This window comes from Chiloscyllium plagiosum, unplaced genomic scaffold (genome assembly GCF_037043375.1).
Source record: "Chiloscyllium plagiosum isolate Xiang-an unplaced genomic scaffold, Cpla_swu_hap1 HiC_scaffold_42, whole genome shotgun sequence".
Lineage (NCBI taxonomy): Eukaryota > Metazoa > Chordata > Chondrichthyes > Orectolobiformes > Hemiscylliidae > Chiloscyllium > Chiloscyllium plagiosum.
The window spans coordinates 9123148-9149927 of NW_028270180.1; the positions used below are offsets into that span (position 1 = coordinate 9123148).

At 42.3% G+C, this 26780-nt stretch overlaps 1 protein-coding gene across 1 annotated transcript; it reads right to left on the minus strand.

The window, feature by feature from the left end:
• Positions 1-298: 298 nt before the first annotated feature.
• Positions 299-26749, minus strand: LOC122542491 (complexin-3-like). Its single transcript, XM_043680267.2, has 3 exons — positions 26453-26749; positions 10893-10980; positions 299-5353 (listed from the first exon to the last, which is right to left on the minus strand). Exons 1-3 carry the CDS (start codon positions 26608-26610, stop codon positions 5129-5131), a joined length of 471 nt encoding a protein of 156 aa, XP_043536202.1. The 5' UTR covers positions 26611-26749; the 3' UTR covers positions 299-5128.
• Positions 26750-26780: the final 31 nt, after the last annotated feature.

Sequence of the window (26780 nt, forward strand, 5' to 3'; positions counted from 1 at the left end):
TCTGGTGCATGACCTGACATGTACTACTCTGAGTTCCCAATCAATGACTAATAGCCCAATTAGGTTTCAAAACTCTGGGTCTAAGCCTACTAGACATGGGACTTCAGATTGGCAGAGTGCTGAGAAGACGATCAAACTATACCATCTCGAGGAAGAAAATGTTTTAACAAGGTTTCCATAGGCGAATCTGTGAAGGATCATTATCGGCAGGGGGTACACCCATTCCACTCCGTCTCTTGAGCCTCAGTGCGTGGGGATGGCTAGCAGGAGTGCTCGCAGGGTAGGAGGCCTTAAAACTTTGGTCCTGACTCCCAGCTGCACGCCTATGAATCAATATGTTCACACATGTTATAACACACTGCTGGAGCAGATGGGTCTTCTGGCTCCACTACCACTGCACCTTAGGAGCACCCTCTTGCCCCACAACACTATGGAGTTTATTTAATCAAGAAGGAATTAAGATCATTCATTCACTTAGATTAAAAAGGAGTGTGTTTCACTCCTTTGCCCAAAGGCAAGTGTGATAGACCATGGGTAGGGGCAAGGGGGTAGTTCACAAATCAATCACAGTCAGAGTGAGTATTGAACCAGCCTGGTCCACACTGGCTGCCAAGCTGATGAGCTCTTCATGGATTCCACGTTGTTACAATAATATACACTTTTACATGTGCATGGTACTCTATAGCTGTAGATAGTCATAAACGAGTGTCTAATTTTGATCTGTTGCATAGCTGACCAGGAATCTCTTCCCCTCTTGCTGCCTGCCATTAGTAAGTATTGGAAAGATTTGCAGGTTGATATTCAAATTATTTTATTGTCTATGAACACATCTTCCTTAGCTTTAGAGTCATAGATTTGTACAGCATGGAAACACACCCTTCGGTACAACTCGTCCATAATGTTGTAATTGTACCAGCCTCCACCACTTCCTCTGGCAGCTCATTCCATATGTGCACCACCCTCTGCATGAAAAAGTTGCCCCTTTGGTCCTTTTTATATCTTTCCCCTCTTACCATAAACCTATGCCCTCTAGCTTTGGACTCCCCTACCCTGGGGAAAAGACCTTGGCTATTCACCCTATCCACGCCCCTTATGATTTTATAACCTTCTCACCCCTCAGCCTCTGACGCTCCAGGGAAAATAACCCCAGCCTGTTCAGTTTCTCCCTGCAGCTCAAACTCTCCAACCCTGGCAATATCCTTGTAAACCTTTTCTGCATCTTTTCAAGTTTAACAACATTTTTCCTTTAGCAGGGAGACCAGCATTGAACTCAGTATTCCAAAAGTGGCCAAACCCAATATCTTGTACAAAGTCTTGGAGTGATACTTGAACCCAGAGTCTTTATTTACTACTGGAACAGGAAATTGAGGACTGCAGATGCTGGAGATCATAGTCAAGGGGTATGGCGCTGGGGAAGCACAGTTGGTTGAGTGGTGTCCGGGGAGTGGGAGGGTTAATGTTTTGGTTATGGGCCCTTCATCAGGAGGGGCTTGTGCCCGGAGCATCAGCTCTCCTGCTCCTCGGGTGCTGCCTGGCCTATTGTGCTTTTCCAGCACCACACTTTCTGACTCTTATTTGAATACCCAACCAACTCAATCACAACTTAACAAAGGAGCTGTCCTAATACCCACAACATCCCTTAAACACACCCCATGGCAAATGGTAAATTCAAACATAGATTCTTACAGGCAGGAGAGATTTCAGAGAGAAAGTTCAGGCAAAACCTAGGGTGAGAGGGGAATAATATGAAAGGGACCTAAGGGGCAACCTTTCCAAACAGAGGGTGGTACGTGTATGGAATGAGCTGCCAGAGGAAGTGGTGGAAGCTGGTACAATTACAGCACATAAAATATGTTTGTATGGGGATATGACTAGGGAAGGTGTAGAGAGATATGGGCCAAGTGCTGGCAAATGGGGCTAGATTAGGTTAGGATAACTGATTGGCATGGATGAGTTGGACCGAAGGGTCTGTTACGTGCTGTATATTTCTATGACTTGAAGAAAATCTTGCTCTTAATTGGTGATTTGCATTGTGCACTGTATGAAAAGTGTTAATTCGCCAAGATAGTTGGATATATGTTCATCTCAACACCAGGACCTCCCAAAATGGGTCAAACTCAGTCAGAGGATGGTGTTTGGTGTCACAAGCTCTTTGGAAGCAGTAGCAGCTGTGGAGGTCAGACTGATTGCTAGCAGTGGTGAGGTCCCTTTAAAAGCTTGCAGTTTTTCACTGCTGGGCGTGGCCCAATAGACTGCTCAGGGTGGATTGCTGCTTCAAAAACAGCCAGTAAGTAGATAGATATTCACATGGAGAAATCACCATTTCATCAACACAACCACACTTAACTCCAGTCATCCACACCACCTCCAGTCTTGAACTAACCCTGCCACAAGTACCTACCTTCAAACATTTCAGTCTGAAGGTCACAGAAAGTCTAAGTCATTAAAGGGGGTCACACCCGGAGAAAGTTTGGAAACCATTGTCCTAGACTCTGCCTGACATTGAATATGACCTTTTGCTCATCAAGTAGCAGTTCCCAAGTAGTGTCCAGGGATTGGCTTTCCTCGCATAGTATCCCACTGGTTTTGTATTCTAAGAGCAAAGAAATTTACAGGGCGGTGCATAGGCCCATTGATTCTCGACTAAGGTTGAAAGCAGCGTTGGCATTAAGCAATTTCAGATCCACTGCTCTCTCAGTAAAAGCAGGAAGGTGCTATAGGCAAAAATACCAAAGTAAGTAAACAAAGTAAGTTTGACAAATAATGAATTCTATAAAGTACCTTTCAATTGATTGAGATATAATCATTTATACCTGTCTGAATTTCTTAGCATCACCATCAGCCTTCCACTTCCCACCTAATCCCTAAATTCAAAAGCAGAAGTCAATTATAGGCCTGAATTCAAGTCCCAGCTCCTCCTGCGGTGTGTAATAACATCTCTACACACGCTGATTTGAAAATCTTTTACCTCAAACTCACTTTGAATGCATCTGGAAATGTAAAGCTAGTCTTAGTAATGGTGATCATGGGAATTATAATCAATTGTTATAAAGACCATTTGGTTCAATAATGCCATTTAGGGTTAGAAATCTGCCATCCTTACTCAGTCTGGCCTACATGTGATCTGTGGTTGGGGTTGACTGTTAACTGCCCTCTTAAATTAGGAGTCCTGGTTCAGGATTCTCTTAAGGTTAAAGTGCAGTTTCAGATGGAAATTAACAAGGCAAATACAATTTTAGGCTTCATTTCAAGAATACAAATGCAGAGATGTATTGCTGAGGCTGTATAAGGCTTTGGTCAGACCACATTTGGAATATTGTGAGCAGTTTTAAGCCCTGTATCTAAGAAAGAATGTGCTGGTGTTAGAGGGCCAGCAGAGGTTTACAAGAATGATCCCAGCATGAGGAACTTGTCAAATGAGGATCAATGAAGACTCTGGGTCTGTACTCGATGGAGTTTCAAAGGGTGAGGGGAATCTCATAGAAACTCACAAAATGGAACAAAGGACAATACAGCACAGGAACAGGCCTTTCGGCCCTTTAGGCCTGCACTGACACACTTTGCCCTGCTGTACTAAAACTGTCTTCACTTACAGGATCTGTATCCTTCTATTCTCTTCCTATTCATGTATTCATCCACATGCTTCTTGAATGCTGCATTACTGAGAGGCCTGGATAGAGTGGAGAAGATATTTCCATTAGTAGGAGAGACTAGAACCTGAGGGCACAGCCTCAGAGTGAAGGGACGACACTTTAGGGCTAAGACAAGGAGGCATTTCTTCAGCCCAGAGGAAGATGAATCTTTGGAAATCATTGCCACAGACGACTGTGGATTGAATGATTGAATGATAGAGCTGACCTGGTGGGCCAAATGGCCTAATGCTGCTCCTATGTTTTTAAGGCTTTGCCAGTAATGCTGTCATCCCGTGAAAGAATAAAGAAAAAAAGTGCAAAGTTAATTTGTTGAAGTCACGTGACTGAATGTTAACATGAAGCATCATAATTCAGCTAAGGTAGTGAAATGGTTATATTAGTAGACTATACGAAGTCATAGATTGATGATCCAGAAACTCTGAATTCAAACATCACAAGGATGGCAATTTGAACTCAAATTAGATAGAAAAAAAACTGGAAATAGCAAGTCGATATTAGTCAAATCCCACTGGGTTAAATAATGTCCTTTTGAGAAGGAGGCTTATCACCTTTACCTAGTTTGGCTTATTGTGACTGCTAGCTTATTGCTGAAGAAGCCAAGGAAGCCATTTAGTTATCTAGATTCGGACAATTAAAGCAGTTTTGTTGAACAAAGAGGCATGCTGTCAATTTTTTTTGTCTTGCACTCATCAGGACAGACACAAGAATTCCAAATTTTAACAAGAACAACAATTTATACTGCATGAGAAAAGGGGCTGGACCAGTTGGTAAGTTGACACTTATTGGTCGAGGGATTGCCATGGAGAATGCACCAAGGATCTGTTGCTCCCCCATGCTTCTGTTTAATTCAGATTGGACATGTTCCTTTTGTTCCGTATTGCAGGGTTGCTGTGCAAGCAAGCACAGCTGATAATCTTCATTGTTAGTGTAATTCTGAGGATTAATGCAGTCATTGCAGAGACACCCACAATGAGTAATAATTTAAAGAAAATCATTTAATTATATAATTGACTGGTTGTCAAATTTGGACCCATTGCACTTTCTGCGTCATCTAGTTGGAGCATCAACTACATAACAAGTGTTTTCATTTACAGTGCAAATTAACAAAGCAATTTGCAGACTAGGTCAATTTGGTCATGTTCTCATAATTCTCCCAATGACCCTTATTGGACAGTAAAATACACCAGTGTCATTGAGAGGAGAAACATTGATTCACCAGGCTCCACGTTCGGTTACTCAAGCCAATATCTCACAAAATAATATACTCAAAGCTAAAGAAACCAGAGATTGGAGTAAGCCAGAAAATCTCAATGGTGTGTAAATTGTACAGTCAAACTGTAGCTGATTTTTGTCTAAACAATTATTGCATTTTATTCATCATGACCTTTTGCTTTTTCCAGGTCACTGTCTCATAGTCTATAATTCTCGTTATCCATTATGTCACTGCGAGTGTTGTGGAAATCGCTCCCCTTCTCTCACATGAGGCAACACTTCTCTGCCGTTTGCTTGAAGTCTTGCAGAGTTGCTTGAGCTTTGTTTTTCAAATGGTCAAGGTCAAGGTTCTGAATGTTGGCCAGCTGCCCCAACACCGAGTCCTTCTCTGCCTCCTCTTCGTTATCCTCTTCGATCATTTTAGCCAACTCCTTTGGCAGTTCCACATCCCCGCCGGCCAACTGGATTTGGTTTTCATCCAATTCGCTCTGGGAAGAACAAAAATTCATAGTAATATCCACAGTGCTTTGAAGCCTGATCGATCCACCAAATATGTGGCTGTCTCAGAAATCACACCTTGGCTAATTTAACACAGGCAATGCTTAAAAGGAAAATACTGTGGATGCTGGAGATCTGAAAGAAAAGCAGAAAGTGCTGGAGAAACTCACTCCAACCCCTTGGACTTGAAACATTAACTTTGTGTCTCTCTCCATAGGTGCTGCCAGTCCTGCTGAATTTCTCCAGCACTTTCTGTTCTTATGCATAAACATACATGACAACATATAAACAGCTGTAAGCAATAGAAAAACGCTCATTGTCTTGGTTATTAATAGAAGAAATAAGGCAAACAGTAGCTTTGACAAGGGATTAAATTCAGTAAATTACTAACCACAACAACTCCACTTGACAGTCAAGGTCAAATTACAAGGTTGAGCTTGTTTCTACTTCAGGTTCTGGATTACCTTTTAATTAATCTCTTAATTGCAGGATCCTGAAACCACCCCCTTAACAACACATCAAACCTGCCTGCAACAGCACTCAAGCAAATTTACACTTTCAGCTCCTTCAATTGTTCTGATACATTTTTAACTTGGAAAAGTTTATTCTTTCTTTCTCTCTGTTAGAGTTGTGGCTAATGTTCTTTCTCAGTGTCACCTACATTGTCCCAGGACACTCTTCTGTAACTTTACCCCTGTGAACTCAGGAGGAGAAAGTAATCTAGAGATGACTATTATTATATGGATGGAGTTCTGGAGCTAGAGTTGCCCAGGGTTTTCTTATGCAGCTCAGAGAGGCACCTATGTTTATCTTCTCTTCCATCCTAAGCTGACATCCACAGAGAAAGCGAGCTCATGTTTCAAGTCAAGATGACACCTCACAGAGCTGAAGAGATATCAAAACTCAAAATATTAGCTTGCTTTCTCCCCATGGATGCTACCTGACCTGCTGTGATCTCCAGCCCTTCTTGCTTTCAGTTCAGATTCCAGCATCTGCAGTAATTTGTTCCCAACATCCACAGGCTGTGACCATCGTGCATGGTATCAGTAACAAAGGTGCTATGCCTTTATATAAAATCCTTTGTCTCTCATTTAAGTAATCTGTTTAATTTAACTGATTAGATTAGATTACAACAGAAATTGCATCTCTTAGATTAGATTACTTACAGTGTGGAAATAGGCCCTTCGACCCAACAAGTCCACACCGACCTGCCGAAGCACACCCACCCAGACCCATTCCCCTACATTTACCCTTTCACCTAACCTGCACATTTTTGGACTGTGGGAGGAAACCCACGCAGACACGGGGAGAATATGTAAACTCCACACAGTCAGTTGCCTGAGGCGGGAATTGAACCCGGGTCTCTGGCGCTGTGAGGCAGCAGTGCTAACCACTGTGCCACCGTGTCACCCACTTAGATTAGAACGGGTTCATTCTTTACTGAAATAACAGAAACATCTCAGACAAACCGAGAAGCATCTTGCTACCTTTCTCAACAACCATTGTGATTGATTTAGTCCAAAGATGTGCGGGTCAGGTGAATTGTCCATGCTAAATTGCCCGTAGTGTTAGGTAAAAAGGGGTACATGTAGGGGTTTGGGTGGGTTGCGCTTCGACGGGTCAGTGTGGACTTGTTGGGCCGAAGGGCCTGTATCCACACTGTAAGTAATCTAATCTAATCTAATCTAATTTATTCCCCATGCCTAGAAACTAATTATTCTGAAGTGTGTATCTGAATTCAATCTTCATGTCAGGCAGCAGATAATCAGGTGCAGGTACTTCACGGAGAATGGGTCAAAAAGTGGGTAAGGCAAAGATCAATTTGACCATAGATTTGGTGAACGCTTGCAGAACCTTAAGGGAACATGTGGCTCTCTCCTCATTTTTAAAAAAGTGTTTTTATGTTTATTTTTGTATTCGTGTTATTTTTATGAGTATATCTGAACAAATAGAGGTTACTTCTTGTACTCTAAAGAAAGGGTATACTCTAAGGGTATAAAGAAATCATAATGCTTCTCAAATTAATGGGAAAGACTTCAATGCATTATCACTGCATACAGATCCGTCCATCAGAAGAAATGCGATGCAGATATACTGAGGAGGATGTAGATCAGCAACAAGAGTAATCCCCCAACTGGCTCTGAGGAGAGGTCAGATTAACACAAACAAATGCCATAGAAGAAGATTAAGGAAGGACCTCATCCAGGAGTACCATATATTAAGCAAAAAATGAAGATTAATACTTCAAGGGAAGACAGGCCAGGAGGACAAGGAGATGGCAGAATGAATTAGTGAAGAGATTAGTTAATATTTACTTGGTTAAAAAATTCCTCAATCCTCAAACATCCATAAACATTTGGAATAACCTGTCAGGAAATGGAACAAGGAAAATCCTGAAATTCAGTATGGAGTTGCTTGGACCTTGACGGAATGAATGAGGGGCTGAATGACCCCGAGTGTTGTACAATGTCATGGTTTGGAAGGAGTTCATGACTACAGTACATTGAGCTCCACACAGTCAGGTGATCTTCATGGGTGGACACAATGAGTTCAACACTAAACTTCAGAGGAAGATGTATTCTGTGCAGCCCTCAGTTCTGGTAATAATGCCTGACTTTTAATGTAGTTTTGTGCTTGTTGCTCTTGTCCAAAACTATTGTGAAATAACAACAGTGCATTTTTGTAAAGACTTTGTAAAGTGGTGCAATCCTTTACCAATCATCATTAGATAGGCCCTAGACAAAGGATAGAGAAAGGAAGGTTGATGGACACAAACTACCTCAAACGCCACTTACTCTGAATCACATTCTGGGCAGAAGTGGCAGACCACACAATGAGTGGCATAAATGATACCCATAATTCTGAACCAAAGTCAATAGACCTCCAGTAGCAGACTGAACACTCTTCCAAGTGCAAAGGGAATGCAATCTGTGAGAATTGTGAAATGCTCAGACTGCCTGTGTTTGAGAAGTCAGGATTGGGGGTGGTGGGAAAGGTGGCGGTGATGGGGGGAGGGGAGTTTGATATGAAGTTGTGGTAAATTTTAATTCAGTTATACACATGTAGGTAAATGGCTTAACTGTTTGGTTAAATCTCAGTGGGAGATGTATAAGATCATGGTTCTGAAGGAGTTAATATTCATGTTACATTGAGTGCCACTTATTACACTCTCTATAAGTGGGATCTGAGAGTTCAACAGTAATCTTCATAAGGAGTGGACTTTGTACAATTCCCAACAATTCTAGTAATGCTGCCTAACTGGTAATATAATTGCTCTCATGCAATAAATTATTTAATATTTTCTGTTCTATAAAGCGTGATAATGCTGGGGCTTTAAGACATGTTTTGCTCTGGCTTATTTTAGAGAGAGGTTGGGGGCAAATACTGAGCAGTCTGTAAGAAGATAAATAACTTGTGAGGCCTTGTGTTCTTCTTTTAAGTTGGAACAATAGAAGCAGCCTGAATGGTGTGGTCAGGTTCTCACAGATCCAGGATGTTTAGTTTCAATTTCAGCAGTTGCTGTTGTGGGGTTGAAGACATGCAAGCTATTTTTCCCTCTCTCAATACCATCCAAAAGCTGGGTATGTTCTTCCGAGGTGCTGCATTACATGTGAGACAAAACCTATTTTCTGAATGTACCTTTGCGCCACAAGGTGTGTTTATGGGATGTTACTGTATTAGAACAGTTAATTAGGAATAGTTACTGTATTTATTATTCTATTAAGTTTTCCAATAGATTTAAGTTATTCTAAGTTCTTCTTTCTTTTGTTGTATTTTGAATAAATGTTTTGAATAAATTATGTTTTGCTTAACATCAAGTAGTTTGACCAATGAAATTGCATCTGGAACACTGCACTTTACATTTACCTTTAAAATAAGAAAAAGTTAGCATCAAGGCTACCTCCTTAATATATTTTGAGGGGGTCTGGTCTGGTCCATAACAGAATACTCCATAGTGGTGTATCCTGTACCACTGATCATTAGACAGGCCATAGATTAAGTGGAGACAAAGAGGTCTGGTGTCATCAACATATCTTAAACAAGTCTTACTCTCAGCCATGTACCAACAGAGGGGCACATACCATCAGGTGCCAGTAGTGACAATCAAAGGGATTGACACAAATTTCTTTAATTTTTTTCACACATTCTTTTCACAATAGAAAAGAATAATCTGATCAGGGACAGTCAGCACGGTTTTGTGAAGGGTAGGTCGTGCCTAACGAATCTTATTGACTTTTTTGACAAAGTGACCAAACAGGTAGATGAGAGTAAACTGGTTGATGTGGTGTATATGGATTTCAGCAAGGCGTTCGATAAGGTTCCCCACAGTAGCTGTTATACAAAATGCGGAGGAATGGGATTGTGGGAGACATTGCAGTTTGGATCAGTAATTGGCTTGCTGAAAGAAAACAGAGGGTTGTAGCTGATGGAACATGTTCATCTTGGTGTTCAGTTACTAGCGGCGTGCCGCAAGGGTCGGTGTTGGGTCCACTGCTGTTTGTCATTTTTATAAATGACCTGGATGAGGGCTTAGAAGGGTGGGTTAGTAAATTTGTGGACGACACTAAGGTTGGTGGAGTTGTGGATAGTGACGAAGGATGTAGTAGGTTGCAGAAACACATAGATAGGATGCAGAGCTGGGCTGAGAGGTGGCAAATGGAGTTTAATGTGGACAAGTGTGAGGTGATACACTTTGGAGAGAGTAATCAGAATGCAAAGTACTGGGCTAATGGTAAGATGTTGCTTGGTATGGAAGGAATGTCTTACGAGGAAAGGCTGAAGGCCTTGAGGCTGTTCTCGTTAGAGAGAAGAAGATTGAGAGGTGACTTAATAGAGACATACAAGATAATCAGAGGGTTAGATAGGGTGGACAGGGAGAGCCTTTTTCCAAGTATGGGAACGGCAAACACGAGGGGGCACAACTTTAAAGTGAGGGGAGATAGGTATCAGACAGATGTCAGAGGTAGTTTCTTTACTCAGAGAGTAGTAAGGGTATGGAATGCTTTGCCTGCAAGGGTAGTAGATTCACCAAGTTTAAGTGCATTTAAGTCGTCATTGGACAAGCATATGGACGTACATGGAATAGTGTAGGTTAGATGGGCTTCAGATTAGTATGACAGGGCGGCGCAACATCGAGGGCCGAAGGTCCTGTACTGCGCTGTAATGTTCTATGTTCTATGTTCTATATTCTTATCATGATGTGCACTGCTCAATAAATGTAAAACAAGAATCTGTCATTACTCCAGGAATGATAGAAATAGGATTTGTGGAGTTGTAGTTTCCTACAGTCCCAGTTAATATCCGCAGGTGCCGGTCTTGGACTGGAGTGAACAAAGTTCCACATTAAAACAGTGTGCAGGAAAATTTAAGATGCGGGCACGAAGGTCAGGTAAAATTAATCAGTAAAATATAGCCCAAAGCCAATGATAGAATAATAACAACAGCAACAACACTATCCTAAAAACCTTGAGAAAAGCTGGATAAAATATCATACTGATGTTAACATCAAAACAAAAATAAACAGCTTACCTTTGGGAGCTTGTACTTGTCCCTTAAATGTGTTCTCAATGTTGCTCGTTCTGCCTTTTTTTGAGCAAAATTGGCATCACGCTCCATCCTGTAATTAAATATATATTTAGAGCCACTTGATATCCATAGTTAGCAGAGCCGACAGTTTATCGTAAGTATAAGGAGGATTTGGTACGGTGCTCCGATGTAACAATTTAGACTATGCCCTAGCATTAAATCTAGATTTACATCTGTGTGGCAAGTTTCCAATCTAATATAATTCAAAGCACAGAAACAGTCATTGCACCCAACAAAATCTACTATGTAGCCTATTCTTAACCCTTTTACATTTAACCCCATCGACAAATCCTTTTGTTCCTTTTTCCCTTGAGTGGTTATCCACTTCCCTTCAATTAATGAATACCATTCTGTCAACAAATCAGGGTGGCATAGCGTTCCACATTCTCATGAATTTCTAGCTAAGGCATTTTTTTAAATTTCAATAATAGAGTTAGTCTTCACAATCTTTGGGTATGGCCCTTAGTTCTGGCCTCTCCTGCAAGTGAAGTTCGCTTTTTGATTTTGTTTTATTTGATTTGATTTGTTGTAGTCTCATGTACCTAAGTACAGTGAGAAGCTTTGTTTTGCGAGTAATACAGGCAAATCATAGCAAACCAGGATGAAAAGATCAAAGGGGTCTACATCAACACTATCAAAGACTTCAATAATCATAAAGACTTCAGCAAGGGTGTCTTAGTTTTTCAAGCCAAAAAACAGAGTCACAGCCTGATGAAGTTATCCTGATTAGTATAACCTTGCAGATTTTGTATCATTTCAAATAATCTTTTGTGCAATGTCTCTTCACCAGTGCCTGTATGTGAATTGTGCTGCTATAGGGACTGAGACTGAATTTGGTAAGTCTGGCAGACAGCAGTCCTCCACCTCTCCTATCCCACCCAGCACAGTCTGGGACAATAAGGAAGGGAAACACATGCTGAAAATCAGAAGCTCAAATGTGATTTTGAAAAATGAAATTAACGAGTTATGACTGACAGAAATCTTTCATTGCCCATTTACGTCTTTGGGATTTGCACTGGAAACAAAATAAAACTTTGGGAGTGGTTTACTCCAGGTATGAAGAAGCAGCACAAGGGGGGTGCAATAGCCTGCCAATGGGACCAAGCCTGTCAGAGGGATTTATTTCTTCCCTGTTTCTCAGCCAGCAGAGAGACAGCAACAGTGTAGAGAGTAGGGGGATCTTTAAGTGGGAGCTGTGGTCAACTACCAGTTCAGGCATAACCCCTGTCTGGCCTAAATTCCCACCTTTAATGCCTGATTGCTCGCATAAACGTAAAATTGCCATAGTCTGACCAGACTTTGGGGCTGATCTGTCAGTAGGAAGAGATGACTGCTGGTGGTTTAACCTGAGTGTCACCACACCTCAGGCGAGGGGAGAGGTTGAGATGGAGAGTCCTTCATGGTCACCTCAGCCTGACGCGGGAATCGACCCCAGGCTACTGGCGTCACTCTGGATCACAAACCAACCATCCAGCCCTCATATCACTGACTGACCTTTCTGCCAACTGGTCGGGTTGATACTAGAGACACCATGGTGATGCAGGCTAATCCTATCACCCTTTCCATTCCACTTTGCTTTCCCTGCCAGAAATCCAGCCCAAAGAGTTTGCACGTTCTCCCCGTGTCTGCGTGGGTTTCCTCTGGGTGCTCCGGTTTCCTCCCACAGTCCAAAAATGTGCAGGTTAGGTGAATTGGCCATGCTAAATTGTCTGTAGTGTTAGGTGAAGGGGTAAATGTTAGGGAATGGGTCTGGGTGGGTTGCTCTTCGGAGGATCGGTGTGGACTTGTTGGGCCGAAGGGCCTGTTTCCACACTGTAAGTAATCTAACCTAATCTAATCTAATCTAATCTAATCAATATCTTTCACAGTCAAAGAAGGGTAAGTGAAAATTGAGAATGATAGAGGAATCTTGTAGGATGGAACTGGACAATATGCTAATCTTTATGGGTTGTGTAAGTTGCAGTGGGTAGCATTTAAATATAGTTGTTAACTCACTTAGAGTGAATGTGTTCATGACTATGTTACAGATATAAAATAGCTCTACACAAGAAGGAGGAAGGGTAACTGGCATTGACCCCAGAGACTGGAATATACAAGCAACTGCAATGGCCTTTCAGATCATTTCCTCATTGTAAATACCTAAATTGTATCTTACAAAGACAGGCCATACTAGCTGCTAAATGTCACAACCAAGTATAAATGCTGGTACATTAAACAGCATTGTAAACATCTAAAAAACTGATGAAGAAGTATTGAAAAGAGAAACAAACAGGTTAACTGAAAGCAATGTCAGTTCTAATAACTTATACAAACATCTCTTTAGATGCAAATTAACTTCCATTTGACGCAGGGTTGGAGGGTCAGGTTTGCAACATTGGCCATGGTTTTATCTCAATCTACATGAATAATTCCCATTTTCACCAAAGTACTGTAACAATGAAGTGATTATGTAGCTTATATTTGAAATTATTTTCTTACTCCTGGCTTAGCGATACAGTGGAATGTCTGAACAATTTCCCCTATGATTATTGGTTCTATTCTACAACAAGTTTTTTGACACAGTGAAATGAAAGTGGAGATTCAATGAGTCTTTGCACAATAGCACTGAGCTAAAAGTTGTCTGGCTTTGTTTATGTCTGACTGTGTTATAGAATCCAAGCCAACTGTTAAAATATGCTTATATTTTCAAAGTGTGCTTCATTCCTTAAACACTTCAAGAGGCATTTGGATGGGTATATGAATAGGAAGGGTTTGGAGGGATATGGACTGGGTGCTGGCAGGTGGGACTAGATTGGGTTGGGATATCTGGTCAGCATGGACGAGTTGGACTGAAGAGTCTGTTTCCATGCTGTATATCTCTATGACTCTATGACAAGCTCAATGTCTGACAACCACATTTCACAGATTTGTGTTAAATAACCAACTTGATGTGCTTTCTCCCCCCAAAGTTTCCCCTTCATGTTGCTGCCATACACTATTCAGCTAAAATGCCAAATGTGCAACTTGCAAACACTTAACCCTTTGCTTCCTGCTCTGTAATATGTTGATCAGATGATCAAAATGACCCACTGTTAGGGTGTATTTAGTACAGGTGATGGGAGTTTCACCTGTCAGCTGGTGAAAGGGCAGGTGTTCTTTTGTCATCTTCCTTGGGAAAGGCCTGTGTATTACGTGCCTCTCAGTCACTTCACACAAAAGTAGGCAGTGGGTTTTCACACGGATCAAGGACCATCAAGAGTGGAAATGATGCCAGCAAGAACAAACTACCAAATGGTGCCACCAATGAACAGCCAGATCATTGAGCCCAACTGAGAACCAGTCCATTACTCAACAGTGCCATGAAGAGTGGTGTAAGTTGTTGGTATTGCACCCACCAAAGGACCAAGATTAATGAGGGACTCCAAGCCAAAGTGAAGTCCTGGAAGGGTAGAGGGTCGCAGGATGGGGGTCACAGAATGGTGGAGGGTTATCAGCAGCAAGGTTGGTGATGGCGGGGAACTTTGAGAGAGTGTCTTTCTGATGACAAGTTCCTTGTTCTTGTTCAGAAACAGAGTTCCTTCAAACAGAAGATCTCCATTTGTAGCTCAGAAGTAGGATTCCTTTCCAGGCTTCTTGCTTAATGACTGTCCTTGCTGATGTAGGTTGAAGACGTTTTGTTGGCATTAATCATGTCAGGGTAGCAAGGCCATCAAAAAACCTTCCAATTCTGAACTTTAATATGTGTGTGTGTGTGTGTTTAGATGACATCCTTGAAATCAAATGTAGTGTTAATATCACAAATGAAAGTCAATTTCTGGGAAACGTCACTTGTTGTTATATAGAAATATTAACAAGGAAACTCCCAATAAACCTCTCCTCCCTCAATGCAGCACACACCAAGTCAAGTGTCACAACTCACTGTGTCTTTCTGCTGCCAATAAAAATCCTTTAAATAAGCAGTTCTTTCCTTTTTTAAATAAGTAACCAATTCTTTTGGTAGGATCTTAAATGATGCACATTAAATACAATATTTTGGTAAGTAAGTGTTATGAGTAAATGAGTTTATTAAATTACATGATTTTTATTATTGGATCGAAATAACATTTTAAAATACTGGAAGAAATTACAACCAAATGTTGGTGAAAAATTAAATCTATCATAGAGTCATAGAGATGTACAGCATGGAAGCAAAGCCTTTGGTCCACTCATCCATGCCAACCAGATATCCTAAATTAATCTAGACACATTTGCCCAGCATTTGACCCATGTCCCTCCAAACCCTTCCTATTCATATACCCACCTGGATGTCTTTTAAATGTTGTAATTGTACCAGCCTCCACCACTTCCTCTGGCTGCTCATTCCATACATGCACTATCCACAGCGTGAAAAACATTGCCTCTGAGGTCCCTTTTAAATCTTTCCCCTCTCACCTTAAACATATGCCCTCTAGTTTTGGACTCCCCTACTCTGGGAAAAAGACCTTGGCTATTCACTCTACCCACGCCCCTCATGATTTCAGAAACCTCCATAAGGTCACCCCTAAGCCTCCAACACTCCAGGGAAAATAGTCTCAACCTATTCAGCCTCTCCCTACAGCTCAAAGCCTCCAACCCTGGCAGCAACCTTGTCCTGAACCCTCTTCTGAACTCTTTCAACTTTTATGCCATCCTTGATATCGGAGAGAGACCAGAATTGAACAAGTATTACAAAAGCGGCCTAACCAATGTCCTGTACAGCCTCAACATGGCCTCCCGACCCCTATACTAAATGTACTGACCTATAAAGGCAAGCATATCAAATGCTTTCTTCACTCTACCTGCAACTCCACTTTCAAGAAAATTAATAATTCCACAAAGATACAGTAAGTAACATTTCAGAAATCACTATCAAAACTGCCTTTCACTTGCAATAGTTGATGCAAGGAAAGCAAATACAGTCTTGTATAGCAATCAGGGTGATGTCAGTCTCCAGACCTGGTGTTGATGCATTGTCCATATTCAAGTCATAGAGTCATAGAGATGTACAGCATGGAAACAGACCCTTCGGTTCAACCCATCCATGCCGACCATTTATCCCAACCCAATCTAGTCCCACCTGCCAGCGCCCGGCCCACATCCCTCCAAACCCTTCCTATTCTTATACCCATCCAAATCCCTCCTAAATGTTGTAATTGTAGCAGCCTCCACCACATCCTCTGGCAGCTCATTCCATACACGTACCACCCTCTGTGTGAAAAAGTTGTCCCTTAGGTCTCTTTTATATCTTTGCCCTCTCACCCTAAACCTATGCCCTCTAGTTTTGGACTCCCCGACCCCAGGGAAAAGACTTTGTCTATTTATCCTATCCATGCCCCTCATAATTTTGTAAACCTCTATAAGGTCACCCGTCAGCCTCTGACGCTCCAGGGAAAACAGCCCCAGCCTGTTCAGCCTCTCCATGTAGCTCAAATCCTCCAACCCTGGCAACATCCTTGTAAATCTTTTCTGAACCCTTTCAAGTTTCACAATATCTTTCCGATAGGAAGGAGACCAGAATTGCACGCAATATTCCAACAGTGGCCTAACCAATGTCCTGTACAGCCGCAACATGATTTCCCAACTCCCATACTCAATATTCTGACCAATTAAAAAAAGCATACTAATTCCAATTGATGATGCAGATTGGTCTTTGCTACTACTCATGTTTAGTTCCCAATTCCATTTGATGAGAAAATATCATCACCAGGTTCTATATGTACATATTACACCCATGTCCTGCCCTAAACCGATGTGCACACACAAAAATCATGGCAATCAATTTTCCACATATTAAATGAGACTCATGCAGATATTTTTCTTGCAGACATTAATTTTTGAAACCAGAAGTGAGAATTATTTTTGGTAGCTCACCCTTTATGTTAACAATCATCAGATTATGATCATCAGATGTAAAGTCATATGATGATAAAGCTGAAAAATGTGTTGCTGGAAAAGCCCAGCAGGTCAGGCAACATCCAAGGAGCAGGAGAATCGACGTTTCGGGCATAAGCCCTTCTTATGCCCAAATTGTCGATTCTCCTGCTCCTTGGATGCTGCCTGACCTGCTGCGCTTTTCCAGCAACACATTTTTCAGCTCTGACCTCCAGCATCTGCAGTCCTCACTTTCTCCCATATGATGATAAAGGAAGATAAAGGAAGGACAGCAAGATTTGCCCATTATCACCATGGAAATTGAATCTATTTGTAAAGTATAGACACACCTACATAAACTGACACTCACTCAAAATGGCAGGGAACAACCATTTGGACCCCTTTCTATATCATTTTAGAGCAACAAAGCCATTTTACAATTGGCTTTAATCAAAAAACTATAAGTGTGATTCTAACACAACAGCTCTTTAAAAAATTACTAATCTCATCAGAGTCAATGAAGAAGTTCAGTGTATCATTCTACTCTGTATAAATCAATGCTGGAATTTTGATATTATACCTTCAGTTTTCTCATTAGGTAGGTGCTGTGATGCGTTATATTTCAAAGCCCACGCATGGGCCATTTGGTCAACAGTTAGGAAGTATTACATTTCCATTTAGGATAGCTTGAAATGAATTACTTGCAACTCACTGCTAAAATAAGTGTTGGCATTTCTCCCGGTCATCTTATCCCCATAGCACCTCTTAAAATGTAATCCTTATGACTGCATAAGATGTCTGACAATAAAGGGCAGAAATATTAATGCACAGCTGGAACATTAGCCTTACAATATATTTCCAGACTATCAAGATAGAATCTTCAATGTAGCCATTTAAAATAAGCATTGAATCATGCAGCACAGAAACTGACCTTTTGGTCCAACCACTCTATCCCAATCATGATCCCAAACTAAACTAGTCTCAACTGCCAGGATTTGGCCCATACCCTGCCAAATATTTCTCACTCATGTACTTACGCACTTGTACCATTTTGTATAAAAATTATATCCTACCTTAGGTCATCTTAGTATGACCTAAGATACTATTCCTCTATGCAACTGAATTCCAGTTACAACAAAAGCAACTTCAGCTGTTGGAAATCTGAAGTAATAGAAATTATCAGGAATACTTGGTATGCCGGTCATGTGTGGAAATAGAAAAACAGTCTTCAATATTTTTCGGAAGAAGCAACTGGAATGCAGAGTACTGGACTCTTGGTAAGATTCTTTGTAGTGTAGATGAGCAGAAAGATCTCAGTGTCCATCTACATAGATCCCTGAAAGTTGCCACCCAGGTTGACAGGGTTGTTAAGAGGGCATAGGGTATGTTAGCTTTTATGGGTAGAAGGATTGAGTTTCGGAACCATGAGTTTCGGAACTGTACAAAACTCTGGTGCGGCTGCACTTGGAGTATTGCGTACAGTTCAGGTCACTATTATAGGAAGGATGTGGAAGTTTTGGAAAGAGTTCAGAGGAGATTTACCTGGATGTTACCTGGTATAGAGAGTAGGTCCAATGAGAAAAGGCTGAGGGACTTGAGACTGTTTTCGTTGGAGAGGAAAAGGCTGAGAGGTGACTTAATTGAGACATATAAGATAATCAGAGGGTTAGATAGGGTGGACAGGGAGAGCCTTTTACTTTGGATGGTGATGGCTAGTACAAGGAGGCATAGCTTTAAATTGAGGGGTGATAGGTATAGGACAGATGTCAGAGGTACTTCATTACTCAGAGAGTAGTAGGGGCGTGGAACGCACTGCCTGCAACAGTAGTGGACTGTTAGGGGCATTTAAATGGTCATTGGATAGACATATGGATGAGAATGGAATAGTGTAGGATAGATGGGCATCAGATTGGTTTTACAGTTTGGTGCAACATCGAGGGCCAAAGGACCTGTACCGCGCTGTAATGTTCTATGTTCTAACTCTGTTTTTCTCTCCACAGATGCTGCCAGCTCTTTTGAGTAACTCAATCTATTTTTAAGAAATCCACTAAAAGTATGTGTGCATTGCTAGCTAAACCAGCATCTATTGGCCATACCTAACTGCGCAGAGGGCTGTCAACTATATGCAGTGGATCTGAAATCATATGTAAACACGATCAGGTACGGATAGCAGTTTCCTTCCCTGAAGGACATTAGTGAATCAGATTAGCTTTTCCAATAGTTAGCAACAGTTTCACTGTAATCATTAAACTCTTAATTCAACATTTTATTGAATTCAGTTTCACCATCTACTGTGGCAAAATTTGAAACCGTGTCCCCAGAATAGATAATATGATGAGGAAATTGCCTCACTGTTCTAGTTCATGTTGTCAGGAATGAAAGTACAGTCTGGATGGGAAATAAAAAGTCAGGTCAGGCAGCATCCGAAGAGCAGGAGAACCGACGTTTCAGGCAAGAGCCCTTCATCAGGATTTGAATTGCCGATTCTCCAGCTCCTCGGATGCTGCCTGACCAGCTGTGCTTTTCCAGCACCACACTCTCTACTGTAACCTCCAGCATCTGCAGTCCTTTCTCCTGGGAAATAAAAAGGCTCAAGCATTTGTCTGACAAATGTACCAACTTTGTCACTGGTGCTCCAGGTTCTCCTCAAAGCTGCACTTTTTGAGAAGATTTGTAGCTCATGTTGAGGTTCAGATTGTAAGTTTGCTTGCTGAGCTGGCAGGTTTGTTTTCAGAAGTTTCGTAACCATGCCAGGTAACATCATCAGTGAGCCTCTGGTGAAGCGCTGGTGTTCTGTCCTGCTTTCTATTTATCTGAATTGGTCTCTGAAGGTGGGTGATATCATTTCCAGTTCTTTTTCTCAGAGGTTGGTAAATGGGATCCAAATCACTGTGTTTATTGATGTATTTATTCTGGTTTAAATGTCAAGCCTATAGGAATTCCTATGTGTGTCTCTGTTGGCTTGTCCTAAATGGATGTATTGTCCCAATCCAAGTGGTATCCTTCTTTGTCTGTATGTAAGGATACTAGTGAGAGTGGGTCATGTCTTTTGGTGGTTAGTTGGTATTCATGTATCCTAGTGATTAGTTTTCTGACTGTCTGTCCGATGTAGTGTTTGTTACAGTCCTTGCATGTATTTTCTAAATGACATTCATTTTGCTCTTCGTTGGTGTAGGGTCCTTTAAGTTCATCAGTAGCTGTTTCAGTGTGTTGGTAGGTTTGTGGGCTTCCATAATGTCAAGGGGTCAGGGCAGTCTGGTAGCCATTTCCAAGATGTCTTTGATGTATGGTAGTGTGGCGAGAGTTTCTGGGTGGGTTGTGCTTATTTGTTTGGGTTTGTTGTTTAAGAATCAGCAGACTGTGTTTATTGGGTACCCATTCTTCTTGAATATGCTGTATAGGTATTTTTCTTCTGCTGTTTGTAGTTCCTGGGTGCTACAATGTGTTGTGGCCCACTTAAATAATGTCCTGATGCAGCTCCATTTGTGGGTGTTGGGATGATTGTTTCTGAAGTTGAGTGTCTGGTTTGTGTGTGTTGCTTTCCTATAGATGCTGGTCTGCAGTTCTCCATTGACTGTTTGTTCCACTGCGACATCTAGGAAAGGGAGCCTGTTGTTATTCTCCTCCTCTTTGGTGGCATTTATGCCAGTAAGGATGTTGCTAGTGATATTGTAGGTTTCTTCTAATTTGTTCCATTTTGTGATGACAAAGGTGTCATCCACAGAGCGGGCCCGACGTTTGGATTGTATCTCCTCAAAATTAAATCAGTGTGTAGCTATAACAATTAATCATAGAATCATAGAGCATGGAAAAAGATCCCTTGGTCGAACCAGTCCATGCTGAACATAATCCTAAACTAAACTAACTCCACCTGCCTGCTTCTAACCCATATCCCTCCAAACCTTTCCAATTCATGTACTTACCTAAGTGTCTTTTAAACTGTACCTGCATCCACCACTTCCTCAGGAAATTTCATTCCACGCGAACCACCTTCTGCGTAAATTTTTTCCCTCATCTCTTTTTTCATTCTCTCTCCTCTCACCTTAACAATGTGCCCCCAAGTCTTGAAATTCCCCCAACCTAGGGAAAAGACATCAACCATTAACCCTATCTATACCCCTCATGGTTTTATAAACCTCTGTAAGGTCACCTCTCAACCTCCAACATTCCAATGAAAAGCCTCCCAGCCTATTCAGCCTTTCTTTATTATTCAAACCTTCCATCCCCACCACATCCTGGTAAATCTCTTCTGAACCCTCTCCAGCTTTAATAAAATCCTTCCTATAACTAGACAACCAGAACTGGACAAGTACTGCAGAAGAGACCTCACCAATGTCCTATTTGTCCACATGGAAAACAGGTGATTTGACTGCAATTTCATGATTAAAATAATGCTCATGATGATACTGGGGAGTAACCGTTTCCCTTTCTAACATGCAATAATCTTTCTGCGTGTGGTTCTTCTTTATTGTACCTTAATGTACTGTATGCAGCAGCACTTTAGCTGGTCTGATCAATAATGATTCAGCTCAGTTACTTGTTAAAGCCTTCTGCCTAATGAAGTCGACAGAAGCAACAACTCGACTATTTTGAAAATGCAATATCAGCCCTAATGTTTACTATATCAGAAGTGGTAATCCATCCCAATGAACTCAGCTGTTGGGGGCAGGGGAGGGGTGCGGGGTGGGGGGTGAGGGTGGGAGGCGGAGTGGAGAGGGGAACGGTTAATCTCTTAATTCTTGTATTAGCAGCCATACGGGCTAGGATATACATGGATCCCAACACTCCATTTTGACACTGGTAAGATTGTTTTTAAAGCTTCAGACCCAAACAGGAGAGGGCGCAATTCTACGAGCATTGAATCAGATTGAGAGCTGGAACTTGTTTTTTTACCGAAAAAAATTACAATAAACCCAGAAATTCTTTCAAGTTGCCATTGTCATCGATTGAAATAAACATCGTTCAACAGGGCCTCTTGCATTGAAATGGTAGTGTCCCTACTTCTGGAGCAGGTGGAACCTGAACCAGCTCTTCTGCTGCAGAGGTAGGGACACTACCACTGCACCACACAGAGTTTCTATCACACACTCTGGTGTAGGAGACCCAGGTTGAAGTGCCACCTTCCCCAGAGGTAGGGACAATACCACTGCACCACACAGAGTTTCTATCACACACTTCTGGGGTAGGTGACCCAGGTTGAAATGCAACCTGCTTCAGAGGTAGGGACTCTACCACTGCACCACACAGAGTTTCTATCACACACGTCTGGGGCAGGAGACTCAGGTTGAAGTGCCACCTTCTCCAGAGGTAGGGACAATACCACTGCACCACACAGAGTTTCTATCGCATACTCTGGTGCAGGAGACCCAGGTTGAAGTGTCAACTTCCCCAGAGGTAGGGACAATACCACTGCACTACTCAGAGTTTCTATTGCATACCTCTGGGACAGGAGACCCAGGTTGAAGTGCATCCTGCTCCAGAGATGCATGGTAGAAATTCTGAACTGATGGACAATATCCTCCAGTGAGGCACAGGGGCGTCTCTTTCAGGGCTTTTGACCTGTCCTGTAATCTTCCCTCTGACAGGAACGGGGTGAATTACCCCTCCACTTGTAGGGACCAAAGGAAGGAATATACTATCGAACGTTATTGTGGAGAACAAAGCTCTTCAACTTGCCAGCGTAATTGAGTTGGAGAACACGTTGCATTAAGTTCACCCTAGGACCCTTGCAACGGCACTGAATAGATTTGACCAGCCCTTCTTCAAGTGAACCACCATTTAAGAGTGGTGGAATAGATAAAGTTTAAATGATAGATGTAGCAATCCGAGCCTGCTAGAACTGTCCCCCCGGAACCCACATTCCCTCTCCCACTGCTCAGTTTCTGCGCAGTTCCCTTGAGGGGGAAATTGGTTAATCTCTCTCACCCTGCAAACTGAAACTCTGGGTGATGCTCAAAACACATGTCTTAGAGGCAAAAACAGAAATTGCTGGGAAAACTCAACAAGTCTGGCAGCATCTGAGGAGGGAGAAACAGTTAACATTTCGGGCCCAGTTCTGAAGAAGGGCGACTGGGCCCGAAACGTTAATTCTGATTTCTCTCCACAGATGCTGCCAGACCTGCTGAGTTTTTCCAGCAATTTCTGTTTTTGCTTCTGATTTCCAGTATCCGCAATTTTGTGGGGTTTTTTGTTACATATTTTAGGATTAACTGGGGGTTTGGATAGAAAGGCTTCCGTTCACGATCCAAACACTTTATTCTGAGCATCCCCTTGAAGAGAGTTGGCGTTTTATGTTTCAGAAGCCACACCACATTCGAAACACTAATTCTGTTTCTCTCCCCACACATGTTGCCGGCAACCTGCTGAGTTTCTCCAGCACTTTCTATTTTTTATCTCAGACCTCCAGTATTTTGCTTTTACGCCTTATTGCTGGTCCATTCCTGAGTTGAGCAAGGTAACATACAACACTGAACAGTCTATAGGAGCTAAATACTGCAAATGCTGGAATCTGTGCTGAAAGCAAAAAGACAACGCTGGAGCTCTGATTTTTGTTTTCTGAAGAGTCTATAGTTTGACTGGTTAACACGTCATATGGTCCATTTTACAGATTACTTCCTTCCACAGTCGCCCTCTCATCTCCAGAGCTTCACCAGTGAGCATTAAACAAAATGTGTTGGCTAAATGTTTGAATCCCAACTCCTCTCACCCAGCTCCTATACTCAAGTGATGTCTCCCCTCCAGCCGCTCTCAGTCCATCACCATCAGGGAGCAGTGATCAATTCGGTTAGTGTCCACCTCAGTCGCCGACAATTCTAATATCTCACACCCACGACCCCCGCCCCCCCTCCCCATCAATAGACCTTCCTGCTGTGTACACCCTACTGGCTCAGTCAGCTGAGTTAACGCCGGAGAAAATTCGAGATTTTATGCAATGGCACAGACGTGGTGGGCCGAAGGGCCCTATTCCTGTCTACTGTTCTAAGTGAATCTAAGTCCAAAGATGCGCAGGCTAGGTGGATTATGGAGGGGATAGGGTGGAGGAGTGGATCTGCGTGGGATGCTCTTTGGAGGCTTGGTGTGGACCTGATGGGCCGAATGGCCTGTTTCCCCGCTGTTGGGATTCTATGAATCGTTTTATCTTTTGACCCGTGGTTTGTCACTGGCCTGGAACGCATTGCAAATGTCAATCCCAGATTTCATAGTTGGCCCATCAATATTCATTCACCAAATCCTAGGGGGTGCTCTAAGCAAGCATAAAATAATATAGCACAGACCGCGACCATTCGTTCCATCGTGCTCGTACCAGCCCTTCAAAAGAACTATCCAACTCATCTGCTTGCTCTGCTCCTTCCTCAATGGATTTTTTTTTCATCTCTGCAAGTATTTGTCCAACTCCCCTTTGATAGTAACCCCGTCCCTTTCAGATTAACCAACCCTGACTGTAAATTAACTGTACATTTCCGTTTCCACCTTTCCGCCCTGGTTCATCTAGCAGTCTCCTTCACCCTGTTTCTTGGATTTATTTGTTGGATTTACTAGGAGCTGTTTTCTCAACTCCCGCCGTCAAACCCCGGTCGTGATGTTATAAAGGAAGACGGGAACTGACTACATGGTTACATTCAAACAGAAACATCCAGAATGAATCAGACTTTTCTCAAAAAAAATACTTTGCCCTTCCCGTGACTCTCTGACAGTCAATGGAGCGCATGTGTTTGCCCAGTTTGGCTGCACAAAGGCTGCAGGGAATTTATTCAGAGATCATCCGTGTGTCAAATGAAATCACAGTGACCCACAGTAACTCGGGTCCGTGCACGTCAAACCTACCGTTTTAAACGCCGTCTGCTGAAAATGTATCAAATAAACCCCAGCTTGGGCTTTTGGACTAACTCAATGTCATTTGAAGTTAACTGTTTTAGCCAACATGACGTATTAAAAGTCTGTTACTTGCATTGTACATGTGAGCAGTCCCTTTTCTTAAAGCAGAAATATACAACATGGATTATTGTAATGAAATATAAAGTTTTGAAAGAGAAGTTGTAAAACCACCGATTATTTGCAAGCTATAGCATACAGAACACCGCAAGGAGTTGGGAAGCTAATTTTTCCAAGCTACCATCAGTTTTGAGGAAGAATCACTCGATCCGAACTCTGATTTCTCTCCACATATGCTGCCAGACCGGCTGAGCCTATTCCGTGAATTGTTTTTGAGCTAATCTTTGGGAACGCTTTACTGAACATTTCAACAGCTGCTAACCTGGACTCTGGGAGACATGGAAAAGAAACAGCTCAGAATCGTCCAGTATTGAAAAGGCCCTTCGGCCCATCAAGTCTAGACTACCAAAGCTACATTACTCACATCGCCTTGAAAGTTAGGAAGTTTCAAGTGTTCATACAAAGGTTGTGAATTTACCCACCTCTATTACCCTCCCAGGCTGTGTATTCCAGAGTCCCAACACTCTTTGGGTGATTTTCTTCAGATCTCCTCTAAAACTCCTGCCTTTCACCTTAAAAGTGTGCATCTTGTGATGGCTTGATTGACGAAACTGGAATCATAAAACCCGACACGGGCGAAATGACTAAAAGATAAGACCCCTCCTGTAGTTTTGCTATGAGAATGGGGCGAGACATTCACCCAAAGAACAGTCAGACATCTGCAGCTTCTGGCTCTGAGCTCGCTAAAAGGAAGTAAAGGCCTTGGAGGGGACACAGAGGGGTGAGGGGTTCAGCTTTACGGGCAAACTGGGATTGTTCTCCTTGGGGCAAACTGGACCAAGTGGAAACATAATATTCATGATGGTGGGGAGCCTGGGGGCATGATATTGATAGGGTTGTGATGGGGCAAATCCTGCAAGTATCAAAAGTCATGTACTGAAAATAATTCACACAAAAAACACGATAGGATATTTGAGCTTTTTTTTTACATCCAACGTTTTGTGGCCGAGAACACAAAAGCTTAGGGCAACTGCAAATGAACCAAAGGGGTTCTGGAGGAGAGCAATTTAGTCAACCGTTTCCAAGAGCGAGCAAGTTGGATTGAATACCCCCTTCTTTGGGAGACAGCGTTTCTGATGAAGATTCTCTATCGAATAAAAAAGTTAAGACTATGACACTAAAGCAACACATTCAAAGTGTTGCAAAATAGTTCAAAAAAGGAGGGAGGGGGTTTACCCTTTTGAAAAAATGTTGAATCATTTCACTTAACCATTTAATAACTCAAATCATGTGGTAAGCATTCGGACGTTCAATGAGTTAAATTCAAATTAGAAAACCATCCATTTTAGATTATTAACTGTTTATTGCAGGGAGAAGGAGATTGACGGTGAATCCCAGCAGTTTAGTTTGTAAAAATAAACTTAATCTCGAGCACCCGTTTCGTACACCTTTACATTACTGACTAGAATCGCGTCAGTTGATGTTAGGACAATGGTGACATTTGAATTATTTCTCACTGTCCAGTTGAATGGAGACAAGGGGGAAACCATACACAGGAAAGGCGACTATGTTTTAAAACTCCAACCGAATAAAACGGACATATGGCTCCCTACATTGCCATTGCTGTGTGAATGTTATCTGTGGGATTACAGGTTGGGAGCACTCTCCTGGCTGGGGTCCAAAGGGGGAAAAAAATCACTTACTTTTCTTCTACCAGCTGCCGTTGGTATTCCTCAAACTCCTCTCTTGTCATTCCCTGGGCTGCGGCTTCCGACTTTTCTCCCTCGCCCTTATCCTCGCCAAGTCCCCCAGTCAAGTTCTTCAACTGCCCGCCTACCATGTTCTTGACGATGAATGCCATGGCACCGCCTTAAAGAAGTTGCCCGCTTTCAGGAGGTCTTTTGTTGAACAGCTCCCAGCGCAGCGTGTTCCGTGTGTGTGTGTGTGTGTGCGTGTCCGCCTGCGTTGGTTTGTGGATGTGTTGGGAAGTGGGTGGGGGCGGTCGGATGAAGTTTCAGCACCACGCTCCCT

Excerpts from the sequence above, each read along its gene's own strand:
- LOC122542491 (XM_043680267.2), bottom strand. The coding sequence starts at position 26,610 with ATGGCATTCATCGTCAAGAACATGGTAGGCGGGCAGTTGAAGAACTTG. Across the intron at positions 10,981-26,452 it reads CGGCAGCTGGTAGAAGAAAA|GATGGAGCGTGATGCCAATT; the intron begins GTAAGTGATTTT and ends ATTTAATTACAG. Across the intron at positions 5,354-10,892 it reads ACAAGTACAAGCTCCCAAAG|AGCGAATTGGATGAAAACCA; the intron begins GTAAGCTGTTTA and ends TGTTCTTCCCAG.